Source organism: Miniopterus natalensis, chromosome 19 (genome assembly GCF_054644295.1).
Source record: "Miniopterus natalensis isolate mMinNat1 chromosome 19, mMinNat1.hap1, whole genome shotgun sequence".
Classification (NCBI taxonomy): Eukaryota; Metazoa; Chordata; class Mammalia; order Chiroptera; family Miniopteridae; genus Miniopterus; species Miniopterus natalensis.
The window spans coordinates 11,475,869-11,494,275 of NC_142099.1; the positions used below are offsets into that span (position 1 = coordinate 11,475,869).

The 18,407-nt window shown below is 52.6% G+C and overlaps 1 protein-coding gene and 1 pseudogene across 2 annotated transcripts; one reads left to right on the top strand and one right to left on the bottom strand.

The window, feature by feature from the left end:
- The first annotated feature begins 2,554 nt into the window (after positions 1 to 2,554).
- Positions 2,555 to 10,758, top strand: SELENBP1 (selenium binding protein 1). Of its 2 annotated transcripts, XM_016217623.2 has the most exons (12): positions 2,555 to 2,655; positions 4,943 to 4,999; positions 5,201 to 5,313; positions 5,575 to 5,760; positions 6,407 to 6,527; positions 7,919 to 8,101; positions 8,365 to 8,543; positions 9,005 to 9,083; positions 9,174 to 9,295; positions 9,516 to 9,608; positions 9,764 to 9,882; positions 10,091 to 10,758. In XM_016217623.2, exons 1-12 carry the CDS (start codon positions 2,652 to 2,654, stop codon positions 10,251 to 10,253), a joined length of 1,419 nt encoding a protein of 472 aa, XP_016073109.2. In that variant the 5' UTR covers positions 2,555 to 2,651; the 3' UTR covers positions 10,254 to 10,758. The 2 variants fall into 2 exon arrangements, with proteins under 2 accessions (XP_016073109.2, XP_087684334.1); XM_087828208.1 differs by lacking the exon at positions 9,764 to 9,882 and having other exon boundaries at positions 10,091 to 10,196.
- Positions 10,490 to 16,738, bottom strand: LOC107540759 (phosphofurin acidic cluster sorting protein 2-like; annotated as a pseudogene).
- Between the last annotated feature and the right edge of the window lie 1,669 nt (positions 16,739 to 18,407).

The following is an 18,407-nucleotide window of genomic DNA, read 5'->3' on the forward strand; positions in this document are numbered from 1 at the left end:
TGTCTTTCTTCAATTGGTTGGTTGGAGATCTTTGCATATTAGGAGCAATCCATATTTTTCAGTTTAAGCCTCCTTAAACTCTGGTTTCTGAGCAGACTTTTGGTAAGCTGAAAGAGGGAATCCTACAATATTCCTCTCCCAGGTAGCACTTTCCACATTTCTACACGTGGCTGTGACCCTGGGGAAAGCCTCGTGGAAACAGCAGGATAGACATGGCGCACGGAAGCCAGGCCACGAGGCTTTTCCCAGGCCTCTCTGATTCCATGTAGAACTGAAGACAGTTCTGTCAAAGCCCCAGAGATGCTGATCTTTCTGGGAATCTTGGAGATGTATCCCTTAGCTTCTTCCCAGGCAACATCTTTGTGCTGAGGTGACAAAAACCAAAGCCCTAGGCTCCCTGGGAAATTTGGAGGGATATGTTCCTGCCTGTCCTGAGCCTTAGTAGAGAAGCTGGCTCAGGGATATGACTCTAGGGACCAAAGGTCATTCCAGCCTCAAATAGAAATGGCTTTTAATTTCCTTTGGATATTTTATTTACAGTACTGTAACATGTCCAAAATTGAGGCTTTGCTAAGGGTTTTTATGGATTAATTGGGGCCATTAACCAAGACTTATGCAATTCTTTCTTTCCAGGGTTCTAGACTGAGAATGTGCAGGCCAAGTGGGCCTCTGTAAAGGTGTAGATGATTGCATGAAAGCCACTTTATGGCTGTCGTCTCAGCTCTTTTGGAGCCAGGCGTGGCACAGTAGAAAGGCTGAGGGAGGGTGGATGGGGGGTGGCAAGCTTTCATTGTGTCCCTGTAACCTATGTTGCTGGTACCTCTTCTAGGCCACATGATTGGTTTTCAAACCCACTTCACCTTTTCCCCCATAGATTAGATGTGTAACAGGATAAGTAACGTAATTTCTATGACAAATCACAAGACTCAGGGTCTTCATCTATCCAGGAGGGAGTCCTCCAGCTGAAGGAGTCATGAATCCAAGGGTGCCAAGCCTGCTGCTGTAGTGTCCCGGGTACATGCCATGGTCCCCAGGCAAATGACAACTGCTTGCTGAAGAACTGAAGCAAGATTGAGTCCTGATCTGTTAACTCCCTGGGGCTGCCCTCCTCCAGAGTCACCAGGGTTTGAGTGGCTAGACAAGGGAACTCCCCAAAACTGATCTCCTTCCTGAAGCCAAGGCTCCCTCTTTCCTCCACACTGGCTGCCTGACAGGGTAGCCCTGCCCAACTCTTCTAGGAAGCTGATGATGCTGTGCCTACAGTCATTTCCATCTCCCTGATGAAAGCTCTGGGGTGAAGTTCTCACTGGGTAGTAAGAGGGACAATTTTGGGCTTGAGGCTGCCAATAGAAAGGGCCACAGGTTTTCTAAACCAGAGTGGAGGAAAGGAGAGCAAAACTGGTCTTCAGTGTGAAGGGTGTCTGTCCCCCTAGTTCCCATGAGTGAGGAGGCGTCATGAGTCCACAGAGGGAAATCCTCTGTGGCTGCCCAGGACAGGGGTCCCCTGTCATCCCCAATATCAGTCACCCCCCTCGGCTCTTTCCTGTGTCTGCATTCTCACTGTAGGTGAGCTAGGGATAGTGGCATCATGGTGGGCTGCCCTTGGGCCCTGTACCCGACCCTGGGGACCTGTTGAGGAACCAGCTGGGACATGACAGGGAGGCACCCACTTCCACCTCTTGAGGTTTATGAGGGTAGTAATAGGCATTGAGGAGTTTCCCTCATTTCAGAGCTCAAAGGGAATGAACGGGTCAGGGGGAAGTGGAACCTGGACACTACCCAGTCCCAGTTCCTGGCAGGCAGCTGCGGCAGAAAGACATGGGTTTGCAGGCCTTGGAAGGGTAGAGGTGAGCCTGTTGGAGCACAGATGTCTAGAATAAGAGGATCATCTCAGAGGAGAGCTAACCTGGCCGTGCAAGGAGGAACAAACAGGCCCACAACCCTGGGTGCCCCTAAACACCAACAGGAAGGTCTAAGAACAGGTCTAAGGAGGCCCAGGAACAAGTGCAGGACATGCCCACACTCACACAAGCGCACCACCCACATGGGCACATGCTCACACAGGCTCAATGTTCTGGCAGGTACATGTCGCATAAGCACACAGAACACGCACAAGTCCAGACACACAACTACACTCACACAGGCACACACATACATACAGAAGCACAGATCTTCGCACACAGGCACACGTTCACATATAGACACAGGTACACACTCATGCAGCCACATACATAGAAGCACCCACAAGGGAGACACCGCGGTGACAGGAGGGTGCACAGGCTCAGACACAAACTCACACATGCCCAGGCACCCCTGAGAGGGATAGTGCACAGGCACAGCACAGAGCTGCCGATGCGCGCACACACACACACACACACACACACACAAATGCTCTCCCTGTAACTCAACACCAGCTACTCGGGCCATGTGAGAGTTTCTTGGCCCGCTGCCCTTAGTCGTTAGTCATTCCCTCTGGCTGCAGCCCTGGCCCTCCCCCTGCTCCACCCAAACCCAATGGTCAAATAAATTTCTTCCCTTTGCTTCTGCCCCTGGAAGGCCTTCCAGGCACTTCCTGCCTCTGACTCCAGCGCGGCGAATTCTCTGCCCTCTCCTGGCAGACCCGGCAGGACCCAAAGGCACCAGCCAGCAACATGGGTAAGGAGGGGGCCTTCTGACCACCACAACCACGCAGTGCCCACCCCTGGACCACCCTCCAGGAAGTGGCAGAAAACCTGGGTGGGGGGTGGCTGGTTACAGAATAAAGGGCTGGACTCCAGTCCTCTGTCCCCCCCTCCCCCCCCTTCATTTACCAGTTCAGCCAAAGTTCTGGACATGCTCTGAAGGGTGACCCTGGACTCCACCACCAGCTCCCCAGCTGTGGCTCAGGTGCTGGGCACTTAGGAGTAGAACCTCTATGTCCCTGGCAGTCCCCATAGGAAACACAATCCTGATTTCAACCCTGGGCCAGCTTCTTTCCGCAGGGAGTAGGAACCCCAGGCCTTCAAGACACAGGATTGTGCTCTAGCTACCCCAAATCACCAGTCCCTTTTGGGGGAGGGTGGGCCTGTTGCCCCATCACTGCCATCTCAATACCCGAAGTCCTTCTATTCCCCCAGCCGTGGGAATGGATGTCAGGCTGAGGAGTTTGGGTCTGGTTGGAGAGGTCAGTCTTTTTCCCCTTAAATCTGGCTCTTTCCTGGGCCAGCAGAATGCCCAGCAACCAGCCTGGGACTGGGAAAACTTAATGAGCTTCTTTGGGTTCATCTCAAATCCAAATATATTCAGAGAGTGTTCCCCAGGAAAAGGGCTGATGCTCACTGGGTGTGGGAAGACCATGCAGGTGGCATCAGCTCCATCTCTGCTTGGCTTGGCAGTATTTGTGTCTGTCTTCCTATCTGGGGTATTGAACCTCCTTCCCTCTCTGTGCTCAGGCTCTCCTTCCCCTCCCCCTTGTCGCCCCTGACAAGTCCTGACACAGGCTGGTTGTGCAGCTGAACAACTCCCCTTTGGACTGACCTCTCTCTCATCTCGCCCCACCCTCACTCCCCCCCACCCCACCCAGGGCACCAAGTACTGCCGGGGACCCTCACCCCTTTCTGGTACAGCCCTACCCATATTTATACAAATCTTCTCCTTTACAAAAGCCCTCCTGCACACAGTGTCCTAGTTGACATTCATAGCCACCTAGAGAGGAAAACGGGATATTATTACCCACTTTTAGCAAGTGAAGGGGAAAACTTGGAGGGAGTAAATAGCACACCAGGAGCTTGAAACCAGGTTCCTGGACAATCAAACGCTGCAGCTGCCTCTTAGCCTCCTAAGCCCTTGGCAGCTGTGTAGTGGACCTGCTCCCTGGCTGAAGGCCTAGGTCCAGGCCCAGGCACCAGTGCAGGCTCCACCTGGCTGCTTTTGGCTCCCCACATGCAGCCCCCAGCTGTCAGGACACTAGACAGACTGGCCCTGGGACAGGCCAGGAGTGCCCAGGCCTGAGGGCTGCACTTGGCGATTTCCTTCAACCTGCAGCTCCCTCTGTGCTATTCCTCAGCCCGTCCTCCTGGTCAGGCCCCAAACCCTGCCGCCTGATGCCTGGTCCCGGCAGCCCTCCTTCTCAGCTGCTGGCTTCCTTCCCATAGATCAGTGTGGCTTCTCTTGCCAGACTCCAGGGGACCGGAGAACCACTCTCTACAGCTTTGGTGGGCAGGCCTCTGAGCTCTCCATAGTGGGCTAAACACCCTATTGTGCATGTTAAGAAAGTGGGGCCCACCCAGGGGTAAAACTAGTCTGAGGACATTCAGGTGCCATGGGTCCGGTAGCCTTGAACTTCAGCCCCCTAAGCCTTACCAGGCCCTAAATTGTATAATCCTGGCTCTGGCCAGCAGCCTGGGGTCAGGACCCAAAGCGCAGAAAAGCATGAAGTGTCCCAGTCCCTGAAGGAGACACATTTTGGGGAAGGAAGTGAGCAGGCACACTCTGGACCCCGAGGCTAGTTCCTGAGGAACAGCCAGTTTTCCCCCGGCTCCAACCAGCTGGCACAGAGCTACATAACTGCCCACACCCTCTTGGTTACTTCTGGTAAGAGTGGGTACGGGGGAGGTTAAGTTATGTGCCTCAGCTCCCACGTTTACTTAGTGAGAACTGAAAATGAGACCCCAGTCAATGTTATAACCACTACACCATCCAGCCTCCACTGCACTGGTCCCTCTCCTGTCCTCCCCTGGGTCCTGTTGAGTGTGTCCACCTTCAGGTCCTATGTCTTCAGTGCTTCTGGTCGCACCCAACACCATCGGTGCTGAAAGGATGCTTGGGGTGATGGGGCTGGAATCGGGATGGGGCCTGGGACAGTGCATCTGCCTTGGCCGTGGTAGGGGGGCAGGTTATAGCAGGGAAGGAACCTTCACCCTCCAGAGTGTGGTCCAGCCACCGTGCCCCATTGTTTTCGCAGCTACCGGATGTGGGAGGTGTGGACCGGGGTACTCTACCCCTCTGGAGGCCATGAGAGGTAAGTGGGCGATGTTGGAGACCGCACCATGGGAAGGAACTCTGCAAGCCAGGGCCCTCTGCTGATGTCACAGCTGCTGGGGGTGAGGGGGCTTTCAAACCCTGGCCTCTACCCTTGGGCACACCCAGCGTTGCCCCTGCCATTCCTCTCCACCCCACCCCCACCCCACCCCCATCCCCCCTGCCTGCTTTCTACCCCCAGGGCCCAGGGAGGAGATTATCTATCTGCCCTGTATTTACCGAAACACTGGCATTGAGGCCCCGGATTATCTAGCCACAGTGGACGTTGACCCGAAGTCTCCCCAGTATTGCCAGGTAGGTGGGTCTTGGGCAGCAGAGTACCCTTCGATGCCTGCTGTAGCCCTGGCCCTGGGATGCCCTTCCCCAGCTCCACACTTCTCCACCCTCCTGGGACTGGTGGTGCAGGCCATTCATTGCACAAGGGCTCCCCCGAGGTGCAAGGGGAGCGTTGGAATCCAGCCTGCACTGCGCTGTAAGCCAAAGTGGGTCCCGTGGGCACCTATTCCCAGGGGCGTGGTCTGGCTGAGCATCACCCCTGCCCCTTGCCCATCCTAGGTCATCCACCGGCTGCCCATGCCCAACCTGAAGGACGAGCTGCATCACTCAGGATGGAACACGTGCAGCAGCTGCTACGGGGACAGCACCAAGGCCCGCACCAAGCTGGTGCTGCCCTGCCTCATCTCGTCCCGCATCTATGTGGTGGATGTGGGCACTGAGCCCCGTGCCCCGAAGCTGCACAAGGCATGTTCTCTGCCCCTGCCGCTCAGGGACCCTGATGGACCCCCCACCCTGCGTAGCCTATGGGCAGGTAGCCAGGCCTAAACCAGATGCCTCCAGCTCTCGGGAAGGGTCTGGGCTCAGCAGCAGAAAGGTGGCTAGACTCACAAGAGAGTTCCCAGCACCATGGGGCAGGGACTGGAGAGCAGTGGGGAGGCTGCTTGTTTTGACTGAGTGGGAAGAGCCATTTTTTCCTAGCCAGTTAGGAGCCCATGGCTCCCCTTAGACAAGAGCCTCCAATCCTTCCTCTCAGCACTTCTTTGAGTTTCCTCTTCAGCCGACACTCACTGCTGGCTGCTGGTCATACAGTGTGGACCCTGGCATTGGCCCATCCCACGGGGAGCTATGGTCCCACAGGGCTGTGAGTGCTTCAGGACAGACAGGGGGAGAAGTCAGTGCTTTCTGCCTCGGGGGTTAGCAGTCTCTCGACTCTCTTGCTACTTTGCACAAATGACCAGACTGAGTTCTCTGCCACATTCCCACAGGGAAAACTGTGTCATTTTGAAGGAAAAGAGGACTGGACAGCAGGTAGAAGTGGGGGAGTGAAGGAGCAGGGAGTGGGGACTCCCAGCCCTAAAAGATTCTACTGTCATTCCTTTCCCCTCTCCAGGTCATTGAGGCCAAGGACATCCATGACAAATGTGAACTGAGCTACCTTCACACCAGCCACTGCCTGGCCAGTGGGGAAGTGATGATCAGCACCCTGGGAGACCCCAAGGGCAATGGCAAAGGTACCTACCTGCTGGCACTGTGGCACATCTGTGGGGGCAGCAGGTCCCAAGCTGGGGAAGGATGGAACGACCTTCCAGGGAGAGTCAGGGGGATTGGTCTCATCCAGTATCTAAACTACAGTCAAGTAATTTCAGTTGTTTCCATTATTTCTATGAAAATGAGCTTTGGCTAATGAAGTCACTTAAAAGTTATAGCTAGAACAGTCTGCTGCGGGGAATATGTGAGCACAGATATGGCCCCAGAAAACACATACATTTACTATCACCCTTAGTGAATTTATGAGCAAATCTCAGTTCTCAGGATCCTTAATCTCCACATTTGCTATCTCTGCTATGGTGAACAGAGCTGTCACTTATAAAATGTCTTACATGGCAGACACAGCCTAAGAGGTGGGAGCTACTATGATCTTTCTTTTACACATTAGAAAGGGGGGCCAGATTGGTTGAGTAACTTACCCAAAGTCATACAGCTAGTGAGTTGCAGAGCTGGAGCTCAAACCCAACAATCAGGCCCCAGAATCCATGTCCATCACCACACTGTGCTGCTTCTCTCCAAGGCTTACTTATTTCATCAGAGCCACCCTCCAAGGGCTTGGGGTAAGGTATCAGTTAAAGTCATCAGATTAATGTTACTGCACTAGATTCTACTTAACTGCTTTTTCCAGATGTGAGGACCATGACATTCCTAGATTTATTTGTTTTTAATAGTTTATTGATTTTTAGAAAGAAAGGAAGGGAGAGGGAAGGAGAGAGAAACCATCAATTGGCTGCCTCCTGCATGCAAGCAACCCAGGCATGTGCCTGCCCAAGAATTGAACCAGCAGCCTTGCAGTGCACTAGACGACACCCAACTGAGCCACATTGGCCAGGGTGACATTCCTAGACTTAATGACACTTAGGAGTAGACATCAAGTTGTATTAGCAAAGAACTATCAACTTGTCATAACATATACAGCAAAGGAAAAACATACTGGGTATTCATATTGAACTAAAAATAAATATAATATGTCTGCTCTATAAAGAAAATAAAGTGAGCAGAATGGAACTTAGATGCTGGCAGAAATCCCACACCGTAAATGGGATGCCAGGTGAAAGAAGCGTAGGATGCTGAATCCCAGAAGGTCCTTTGTCTCAATGGGAGAAAAACATCCCCCGTGGTCTGGGAGAGGGATGAAGGTGATGTGAGGTAGGGGCATGGAGTAAGTCCCCACCTCCCACCTGACCCTCTGGGTGAGACCCTTTGGACACCTGAATTTAAGGTGCTGAAAAACCCAGTGGGAGGAGAGGGTGCCAGGTACTGGACTTGGTGCCTATTGGACATGCCTAAGGTAAGGGCTGGAAGGTGTAGTCTCAACTGCTCCTACTTGCCACCTACTTGCTTCCCTGCTCAGGGGGTTTCGTGCTGCTGGATGGAGAGACCTTTGAGGTGAAGGGGACTTGGGAGAAACCTGGGGGTGCTGCACCGTTGGGCTATGACTTCTGGTACCAACCTCGACACAATGTCATGATCAGCACCGAATGGGCAGCTCCCAAAGTTTTAAGAGAAGGCTTCAACCCCGCTGATGTAGAGGCTGGTGAGAATTCCCCCACGGGTTGGCAGGAGCACGGACACATACCCTCTTTCTGCGCCCAAGCCCCACTCTCCAGCCCCTCACTCCTCTCACCTGAACCCCATACTCTTGAGTGATGGTACAGGATGTGCTGAGTTCTCTGCTTGCTCCGGGGTCCTGATCCCACCAGCCCGTATTCACCTTTCTGCCCAAGGCTGGGCCCCAGCTGTTGCCCATGCCCACTTGCCCCAAGTCTGAGCCCCTTCTCTGGCCCTGTTCCCACCCAGGACTGTATGGAAGCCATTTATATGTGTGGGACTGGCAGTGCCGTGAGATCGTGCAGACCCTGCCTTTACAGGACGGGCTCATCCCCCTGGAGATCCGCTTCCTGCACAACCCAGCTGCCGCCCAGGGCTTCGTGGGCTGTGCCCTCAGCTCCAACATCCAGCGCTTCTTCAAGAATGAGGTGACATGTGCCCTCTGGCCCTTTCCAGCCGTCCTGTCATCACTTCTGCCCAGGCTCCTGTAGCCATGACATTCCCCTCTCCCTAGGAGTGACAAGGCCTCTCTGCCTGGCTCCACCAGCCCAGACTTCTCCAGGACCCCCAAAAGGGCCACCTGCCTGCCTCTCTACTCTCAGTCCTAGGCTATTTCCACCTTAACCCTAACTGGCCATACTTATTCACTCATTTATTCAATGAAAGATTGTGCAAATTTGTATGTCAGGCACTGTGCCAGGTGCTGGGCACACAGTGGTGAAGCAGACATGATTCCTGTCTCAAGGAGCTGGCATTGTAACTAGACCCTAGTGGTATGGAGGCCCTGTATCCACTGTCTCCCTGTAGACATAGGCCCTGGGAAGACCCAGATCTGCCCCCACCTCCAACTCTGACAGTCTCACCTCTCTGCTTCTTAATTCCAACTCAGGGAGGCACTTGGTCAGCAGAGAAGGTTATACAGGTGCCCCCCAAGAAGGTGAAGGGCTGGATGCTACCTGAAATGCCAGGTGGGTGCCCAGGGGAGGGTGGGAATAGGAGGTGATATTGGCCTAGGGATCAGGAGTCCTTAAAGCCTCTGAACCACACCCCGACCCCAGGCCTCATCACCGACATCCTGCTGTCCCTGGATGACCGCTTCCTCTACTTCAGCAACTGGCTGCACGGGGACCTGCGGCAATACGACATCTCTGACCCACAGAGGCCTCGACTCACAGGACAGGTGGGAGCCCTGGCACAGTGGGCAAGAGGGAGGGAGGAAGGAGGGGAAGAGAAACTACATGAGGAAAAGGGTATGGAGGGGCTGGGGGTGATAAGGGAGGCACAGGAAAGGCAAAACTGGGGGCTGAGGTATGGTTGAGGCCAGGACTGTGGGGAGCCCTGACTGAGGCAAAGGGCTCTTCCCGCACTGACACCCTCTGTTCTCTGCCCCTTCCACCCAGCTCTTCCTGGGGGGCAGCATTGTGAAGGGAGGCCCTGTGCAAGTGCTGGAGGACCAGGAGCTAAAATCCCAGCCAGAGCCCCTGGTGGTCAAGGTGAGACTCCCTCTCCTGCTCATGAGCGCACTCAGGTCCACGCTGGAGAAGTGTGGGGAAGGGGAGGAGGGGAGCGTATGAGCAAGCTCTTGGGGTTTGGGTGGTGCCTCTGATCCCCTCCAGGGTCCTGGGGGCTGACCTCTGGTTTTCCCAAGGGGAAACGGGTGGCTGGAGGCCCTCAGATGATCCAGCTTAGCCTAGATGGAAAGCGTCTCTACGTCACCACGTCGCTGTACAGTGCCTGGGACAAGCAGTTTTACCCTGATCTTATCAGGTGAGAAGCAGACAGCCTGGGCTTTCCTCCCAGCCCTCCTCTCCCAGATGGGTCTTTCTGCTCTCTGAAGATTCCTCGGGCACCCCACCTGCCCCCACCATGCAGATCCTGCTTCCTCCTCAGGAACCCACTTGTGCACTCACAAAGCCATGGGGGAAAGGGACTGCCCCCTCTGACCTCTCTCTTCTCCCCTCCTCATTGCCACCAGGGAAGGCTCCGTGATGCTGCAGATTGATGTAGACACAGTGAAGGGAGGGCTGAAGTTGAACCCCAACTTCTTGGTGGACTTTGGGAAGGAGCCCCTCGGCCCAGCCCTGGCCCATGAGCTCCGCTACCCTGGGGGCGACTGCAGCTCTGACATCTGGCTCTGAAGTTCACCCCTCAGAGCCCCACCCCACATTCTGAGCCCTCTCTTCCCCGGGGACCTGGCTTCTCTCTGCTCTCTCTGGGCCACCACCTTGGCAGCTTGCCCTCCAAAGCCTAACTGAGGTTGAAATGTATCGAGCGGTGTTTCCATGTACCAACCAGTTATATGTTGCTCACTGTGCTGTCTTTCCATGAGATGTTCAAACTATTTCACCAAAAAATAAACTGGTGAACCTACTCCTTAGGTCACCTTGTCTTTGGGGTCACAGGGCTTGTGATTTCTCGTCTGTTGACCCTTCACGTCTTGCACAGGAAAGTCCTGAAGAGGACTCAGGGGTCACATAACAGTGATTCCAACATAATGCTAATGGCACCCAAATCTCACTTTGATGGCCACACAGAACCTGAAGATTTTAGATGTGGTAACAAAGATACCTCGGGGAACCAAATGTCAATCATTGTTTCTTTTTAAAACTGTGCTTCTTTTAAAGAAGCTAAAATCTCACCCGCCATCCCCAGGAGAATGTAATGTGTCCCCACACACAGGAGACACCCTAGACCCCTGATGTAGATATAGTGCAATCAATCTATTTCCGCTGCTGGTGAGGCCTCCTGGCGAACACACAGTTGTGGGAGGTCAGGTGTGTCACCTCCTACCTGGAAGACAGGGACATCACCATGCACGAGGGCTGGGAACAGCAACAGGAACCCACCCTACAGACCAGGCCCTGGCAACCTTGTCTCCTCCCTGGATAGTGTTTTAGAACCTTGACCAAATCAGAGATGTCTCTTTTCACTGTGCTATGTCTTCAATCATTTATAAAAGATATGAGATGGCCCTGGCCAGTTTTTCTCAGTGGTTAGAGAGTCAGCCTGTGGACTGAAGGGTGCCGGGTTCGATTTTGGCCAAGGGCATGTACCTCGGTTGCAGGCTCGATTCCCAGCCCTGGCACATGTGCGGAAGGCAACCAATGTGTCTCTCTCACATCGATGTTTCTCTCTCTCTTTCCCTCCCTTCCACTCTCTCTCAAAAAAAAAAAAAAAAAAAATCAATGGAAAAAATATCCTTGGGTGAAGATTAACAAAAATAACAATAATAATATTGGGGTTTCTTTTTTACACATAATCTTTGCCTCCTGGGATTTTTCCCTCTTAATAAAAATTGTTTTTATTCAAACCAAGTCACAGTCGTCTCATCATACCCATTACACAATGAGACATAAAAGGCCGAAAATGCTATGATTTCACTCCCATGAAAATCCACAATAGGTAAATCCACGGAGACACACAGAGATTAGGGATTGTCAGGGGCTGAGGGGGAGGTTGAGCAGTGACTGACGACCAGGTCCTGGGTTTGTCTGGATAAAAACGTTCTGTAACTAGAGAGTGGTTGTGATGTGATATGAAGGCTGCAAAAAATTGTAAGTGTACTTAATGATGTTGGAATTTACACTTTGAAGGATCAGAGAGTTAAATTTTATATAAACTAAATTAAATTTATTTTTAATAGTATTTTATCTAAAATACATTTTATTTTACTGGATAGTATAAGAAAAAATACAGTATATGTATTTTAAGTATATGTAAGATAAACACAAATATGTAAAAATGGCAATTGAAGGGGGGGGCAGCAGGCGGAGAGCCCGGTCTGCTGCAGCAGCTGACATACGCCGCGGCTCAGGTACCTGGCCACGGGGTGGGAACCCAGCGGGGTGACCAGAGCTCATGTAGCCCAGCCAGTCAGGCGTCCTGTGGGACAGCGTGTGCTGCTGCAGGGCGTCCAGCGGGAGCTGCCCTGCCGGCCGGAGGTGGTGACCACGATGATGTTCTCGGGCAGCTGGCCGCGGGAGATGAGAATGTAGCCTGGCTGGTGGTACAGGGTCTTCCTGGGGATGTGCAGCTGGCTGTGCGGGTCCAGGCAACGCTCGTTGTCCAGGCTGTTGGCCTGCTTGTTCTGTGGCCATGCAGGCTGTCACTCCTTCAGGGACTTGCCCCGGCCCCAGAGGCTGGCCTGCTTCCCCTTGGACTTGGTGGAGGGGATGACCAGAGGCTCAGTCTTGGTGATGCGCCCGCTAGATGACAACTTCTGGATGAACATGTCCAGGGCAGAGGTCTCTGTCTCCCGGCTGTCCTGGGGCTGTGCTGGCTGCTCCCCAGGGGTCGTGTGCTGTGGGCCACTGAATGGGAGACACTGTGTCTTGCTGCTTGCTGCCCGGGGCCCGGGTCTTCTTGGGCACATCTGCCAGACTGAGAGGCTCCGTCTGGCTCTAGGCGCTGTGGGTGCTCCGGATCCCCCTCTGTGAGCTGGTGTGTGACAGGCCTTCAAAGTATGGCCTGAGCGTGGGCTTGGGGGTGCTGCGGATGCTCTCATCATCTTCCATATCTGGGCTGCTGTCGCTGGGGTTCTCCAGTGTGTCGTACAAGAGGTCCAGGTCCTCCTCCACCTGGGGGACATACTCCATAGGGTTCTTCTCTGAGTCCAGGACCTCCTCCGACACGTCAAGACCATGCAGCCACGCCAGGACTTTCTGCTGGACACTTTGTTGACTGGCCATGGGCGTCGTTCTTATTACCCATCGCAGTTGCTCCTCTCCCAGGTCCTGCCTGTGCATGGCATCGTTGCTGAAGCTCTCATACTCCCCCTTGGAGCGGTTGTCCTTGACTCTGGGGCCTGCCTGCACGGTGCCGTCCTTATCGTCAATGGGTTGGCTGGACAAGGAGGAGATCCAGATATTGGCCACCTTGGTGGAGGCCTCCTTGACGCTGCTGCTGAGGCTCAGCACCTGGCCACCCTCGAGGGGTCGCTGCATCACCTCAGCCATGTTGATGTCACCCGTAGCCAGTGTCTTGTAGCCCTGGGTAAACCGGTTCTTCCTCCGCTTCCTCTGCTGCAACATGATTTGTAATTTGTTGCCTTCTCCCTTGAGGGAATGGGGGTACTGCAGCGAAAATGCCAGAGCCAGGTCACTCTCCATTTGTCCATTGGGGGACAGCACAATCTCATGAGACCGCAGGATGCCTCTGGAGCCCTTCACCTTCACTGCAATCACCACGGAGATGGGCTCCTTCTCTAGTGCCTTGAAGACCACCAACTTCTTTAAAGTCAGCCTGCACAATCTGGGCACACAGCTGGGGCTGGAGCAGTGCACCTCCCAGGTAGCAAACAGGTTCACGGCCACTTGTGTGTTGAGCGCAGTGGGCGCGCTGACCAGGCCCGCGGGCTGTGACGAAGCTGCAGCTGCTTGCATCATGCAGGTTGATGATTCATCTCCCTATGGTGGGACAAAGGAGGGACATGCCACCAGAGGCAGCTCAGGAGGGACATGCCATCAGCGGGAGAATTGCCAAGTGGGTTGGGGCTGCAGCTCAGACTGAATCCCTAAGCACTCAGTGATCGGTGGCAAGAGGTGGGATATGAGTGATCGAAGGAGAATGTAGACAAAAAGGGGCCACATGCTAAACTGACTAGCTCAGGGGAGGCCTGCTGGTGGCCGTGCAAACTCAGAGACCTGAAGTAACCACAAAGGATGGTCTGAAATTAAAACTTTTAAACTAAGAGCAGTTTATGGTGGGTAGTCAGTCATGTGCTAGGCTGGCATCTTCCCTGACAAAGGTCAATCTTTACCTTAACTGAGCCTGTCTGTTATATTTTTGTATCTATGTTAACATATCTTTGGAAAGGTAATTTTCCTTTTTCCGGACCCCTCAAAGCACAGGGACCACTCTGCAGAGACCACAAATCCCCTCACTATTATTGAGTTGATTGTTGACTGTTAACTATCCTATACCAACCTATGTAAAAAAAGTATGTGTCTATTGTTTTACTTTTTACCCAGTCCCAGAGGTTTCCCCGCCTCCCTAATCTATCACCAATGAATTTCATGTAACCCACATAAGTCTCCTCTTTTGATTGTAATATATAAAATAAAGTGCAAAATTGCCATTCTCAGAACATTATCTCAATCTATTGCAATTTTGCTTTCTGGCAATTGTTGACAGTTTGTCTCAAATAAACTCACAAAAATTCTTCACAGGTTTGAATGTTTCTTATGTTGACAGGAGAAAGGATTCTTTGCAAGAAAAGCAGAATTGGAGGTAAGGAATGATGAAACACATCAGTATCTTAGGTCATTTTCTTAGTCAAGGATGGACAGCACCTCCTTGTATTAAGTGTTTACCCCTGGGATTTCTTTTCTTTTTTAAAATACGTCTTTATTGATTTCAGAGAGAGGAAGGGAGAGAGAGAGAGAGAGATAGAAACATCAATGATGAGTCATTGATTGACTGCCTCCTGCACGCCCGCTACTGGAGCACGAACCCAAAACTCGGGCATGTGCCCTGACTGAGAATCGAACTGTGATCTCCTGGATGGATCATAGGTTCATTCTCAACCACTGAGCCATGCTGGGCACCCCTGAGATTTCTGACAAAACATCTCATGTTAAGATAAGAACAAAGAGGCTTTTCCTGGGGTGGGAGGGGTCAGGATATTAGGACACATGGGATGTTCAGGGAAGCACAATTGAAATGACAACAGAAGGGGATCATGTCCATGTCCCACAGCAGTGAAGAGATGGATCACCCGCCATGATAACTGGTCCCCATCCTGGTATGTTGCGCAGTACAGGGAGGCCCCAGCTCCCGACCTGGAGGGGCCACGGGGATGTGGTCCTCAGGGAAGCAAATGGCAAAGAAACAGACTTGGTACCATGAGCCCCATTGTCCTTTTAAGGAAAAGCATCCCTACTAATCACGATGATGTGTAAGAACGGGAGAAGGAGGGCAAGGATTGTCAGACTAACATGTACACTTGGGGATGGGCATTAAAACAGGAAAATCTGTAGAAAAATGCAAAAATACTCTCTTTTCTGATATTCCTAAAAATTTGTGGACAGTTACTTTGCATCTGGTCTGAAAGGGGCTGGACAGTGAGGGTGGATTGGGGGGAGGGGATGGGGACCCAGATTCCTTTGGAAATTAGACTCTGGAGAGATGTCAGGGGAGTAGCAGGGCGGCTTCTGGAACCCTGGGCCCCTGACTCCCTGGGGCCCTGGAGTTTAGGTGAATTTGGCACCTACACTCACCCTGAGGCTGTGCTGCACCCCTGTGGGTGCATGGGGCACCTGTGCCTCCTGCTGGGGGATGGAGTTGAAGACGCCATCTGTCAGCTCCTGTCCACTCTCCTGTGTGGAGCTCTGTAAAGACAGTTCCCAGTCACCAGGCGGAAAACCTCAGAGCCCTGTTTTTGCTGGTTCTCAGACCCCTATGACCCTCCACTCCAGATTCGCTCACACCATGATCTGCTCAGATCTCCACGCAGGAGGAAAAGGCATGACAGCCTGAGGGTCTACAATTCCCATTGGCACAGATAAGAGGCCCTCAGGAAGCCCTGCCAGCCCTGTCCCACCCAACAACCTGTTCCTGCCCAGGGGTCCTCCCTTCAGGTCCCTCTTCTCCCCCACATGAAAAGGAGGGAATGGGGGCTACCCAGGGATGGCTCACAGACTTGGCCTGGCCTGAGTTGGGCTGACCCAGAGTGCCTTGTGTTACCTTAGGCAACCGTCTCGAAAATGGCCAGAGACGTTGGGGATGAGCGTTGAACCAACGTCTCCAGGGTTTGGAAAAACGCTCACAGCAGGGGCTCCTGAAACCAGAGCCCCAATTACTGGGAACACAGCAAGAGAGCATCTTGCACTGTCAAGTGTCTCTTGCCAAGTGAGTTGGCTGTTGGGCTGTTTCAAGAACGTGGTTGCCTGGTTACGGGGGTTCCAAGTTCTTTAGGAAAGTGACCTCACTTCCTGGGATCCCCTTCCCTGAGCCCCCTCCTCTGATAACAGTTACACAGACAGTCCTGTGGGCCACCAACTGCTCACCCCCTTCTCCATGGAATGCCATACTGTACACAGTGACACCAACACGCCCCTCTCCACAGCCCCCTAGAAGGCCTGGGTGCAGCCAGGGCCCCAGATTTGAGGAGACAGACCTGGGCTCAGACTCAGCTCCTCAGTCTTTCCTCTTCTAGATCCTGGCTGAGCCACTGTGCCCGTCAGGGCCCGTCTCTCCTGCCCGCGCAGTGGATTATTGCGCAGGGACTTCTCAGGGATGCTCAGGCACATGTGGGGCAATAGCTGTAAAGCTGGAGGAGTGCTGTCACGTGGAGGTAGTGCCTCCAACCTCCTTTTTCTTCTTGTTATCAACTCCTCTGTGTCTGCTCTTCTTCTAATCCCACCCAAGGTCATTATGTGTGTGTGTGTGTGTGTGTGTGTGTGTGTGCGCGCGCACACACACATGACAGTGCTCTCTTTCTGGATCCCAGAACAAAACAGCCTCCATATAGGCAGGAATAGGCAGGAACTTCCCAATATGTCAGGATTCCCAGATTCCAAACCAACTCTGTGGGGCAGGCAGGAGCCTTGGCCTGGAAGGTCTGAATACTCCTGAACTCTGGACTCTGAATGTCACGTACCTTGGGCAGTTTCTGCCTCTCCATGGGCCTCAGTTTCCCAATTATCCAATTAAGGTGTGATTCAGAACTACATAAGCGTGAGCTCAGCATAAATGGGGCCCAGGCTCCCTCCACCCTTGGTGAGTTGTGGACAGAAGTGCACCTGCATGGTTCCAGGTCTGGGCTCCTTTTCAGACAAATACTGACCCAATGCTCATCTAGCCTGCCGAGTGTTCACCGTCTCCTCCATGCCATCTCCATGTCTGTACACGATTCCACCAGCAGAGCCTTTTCCAGAGCCCCTGAGAAAACCTGGGTGCAGCCAGGACCCCAACTTTGAGGGCACATGGCTGGGTTTATCTCAGGCTCTGTATTCTGACCAGTCTGTGATTTTGGGCAGGCCATGGAACTCTTGGGTCACCAGCTTCTCTCCTCAGTGACTCCCCATGGACTTCACCTTCCTTATGTCGTGTGAATGTGTCCCCTCCCCTTACTTGTGGATGTCATTAGTGACTCTGTAGAAGACAGCAAAGCGATCCAACATCACTTCCATGATTTGGTTATAAAAATTCAGTACCTAGCCCAGCCAGAGTGACTCAGTTGGTTGAGATTGCCCTGTGCACCAAAAGGTTTCTGGTTTGTTTCCTGGTCAGAGCACATACCTTGCTACTCAGGTATACAATCCCTGAAAGAGAGCAGTTATGTATGAATACCCTAAATTCAAGCCCTGCCCGCCTCTCTCTGTCTCTCCCCAACCTGGGCTTCTTTTTACATAGAATACACTAGTGACTTTCAGATACTTTATCTGTCTCCTACCTCTTGGTGTCTCATGGTGGCAAATACACAGCCCCTAGGTTATGTCTCCATCTCCTTGGTATTCCGCAGTGGGCTGGGATCTCTGAAATCCCGCATGCACCCGCCAGTGTCCATTCTTAGCAATCACACACTTCCTTGCTGATATGTCCCCTCTGATGCTGTTTCTTACTTGTGTTTCTTTCTGCCCAGGTGTCCGCACCGTCCATCCCACTTCCCCAGCTACACTGCTGAGCCACCACTTGGAAGCCATTTCTTCCCACTACCTCAACCCTGTCCAGCATTTAGTCCAAGACGGTGCACCGAAGAATGTTCCAGAAAAGACTATAATGGCTTCTGGAATCTCTTTGAGGTATCTCCAAGAAATATCAAAAATTTTAAAGCCATTCATAGATCTATAATCTAAAAATTTAATTAAACTTCCAGGCTTTCTGTCCCAACCATTCTTGAAAGAAGTTCTAAAATGTATTTTAAATGTTTTTTTCCTTTAATTGTCTTATATTAGCCTTTATCAAGCTTTAAGGGATGCCTATTATTTCTAGAATTAAATTTAAAAATTGATATCCCCAGACCTCTCCAACTGGCGCTGTGGCAACTGCTGCTGCTGCTGCTGCTGCCACCTGGAGCCGGGGAAGCCACCAGACCAACGGGTCAGGGGCCAGAAGAGCTGGAGGCTGGGCCGATGCTGCCAGAGCCACGCGCAGGTGTGAGGAGAGGAGTAGGTGCCTCGGCAACCTCCAGGGATTCTACCCCCCCCCCAAATGAACACGTGGCCAGAAATGTATACAAGAATGATTACTACAGCATTATTTGTAACCCCACAATGACAGAAGCAATTTAATGTGAAAAGTATATGGAAAGGGTTCAAAATGTACTAGTACAAACAAACGATTTCGGGGTT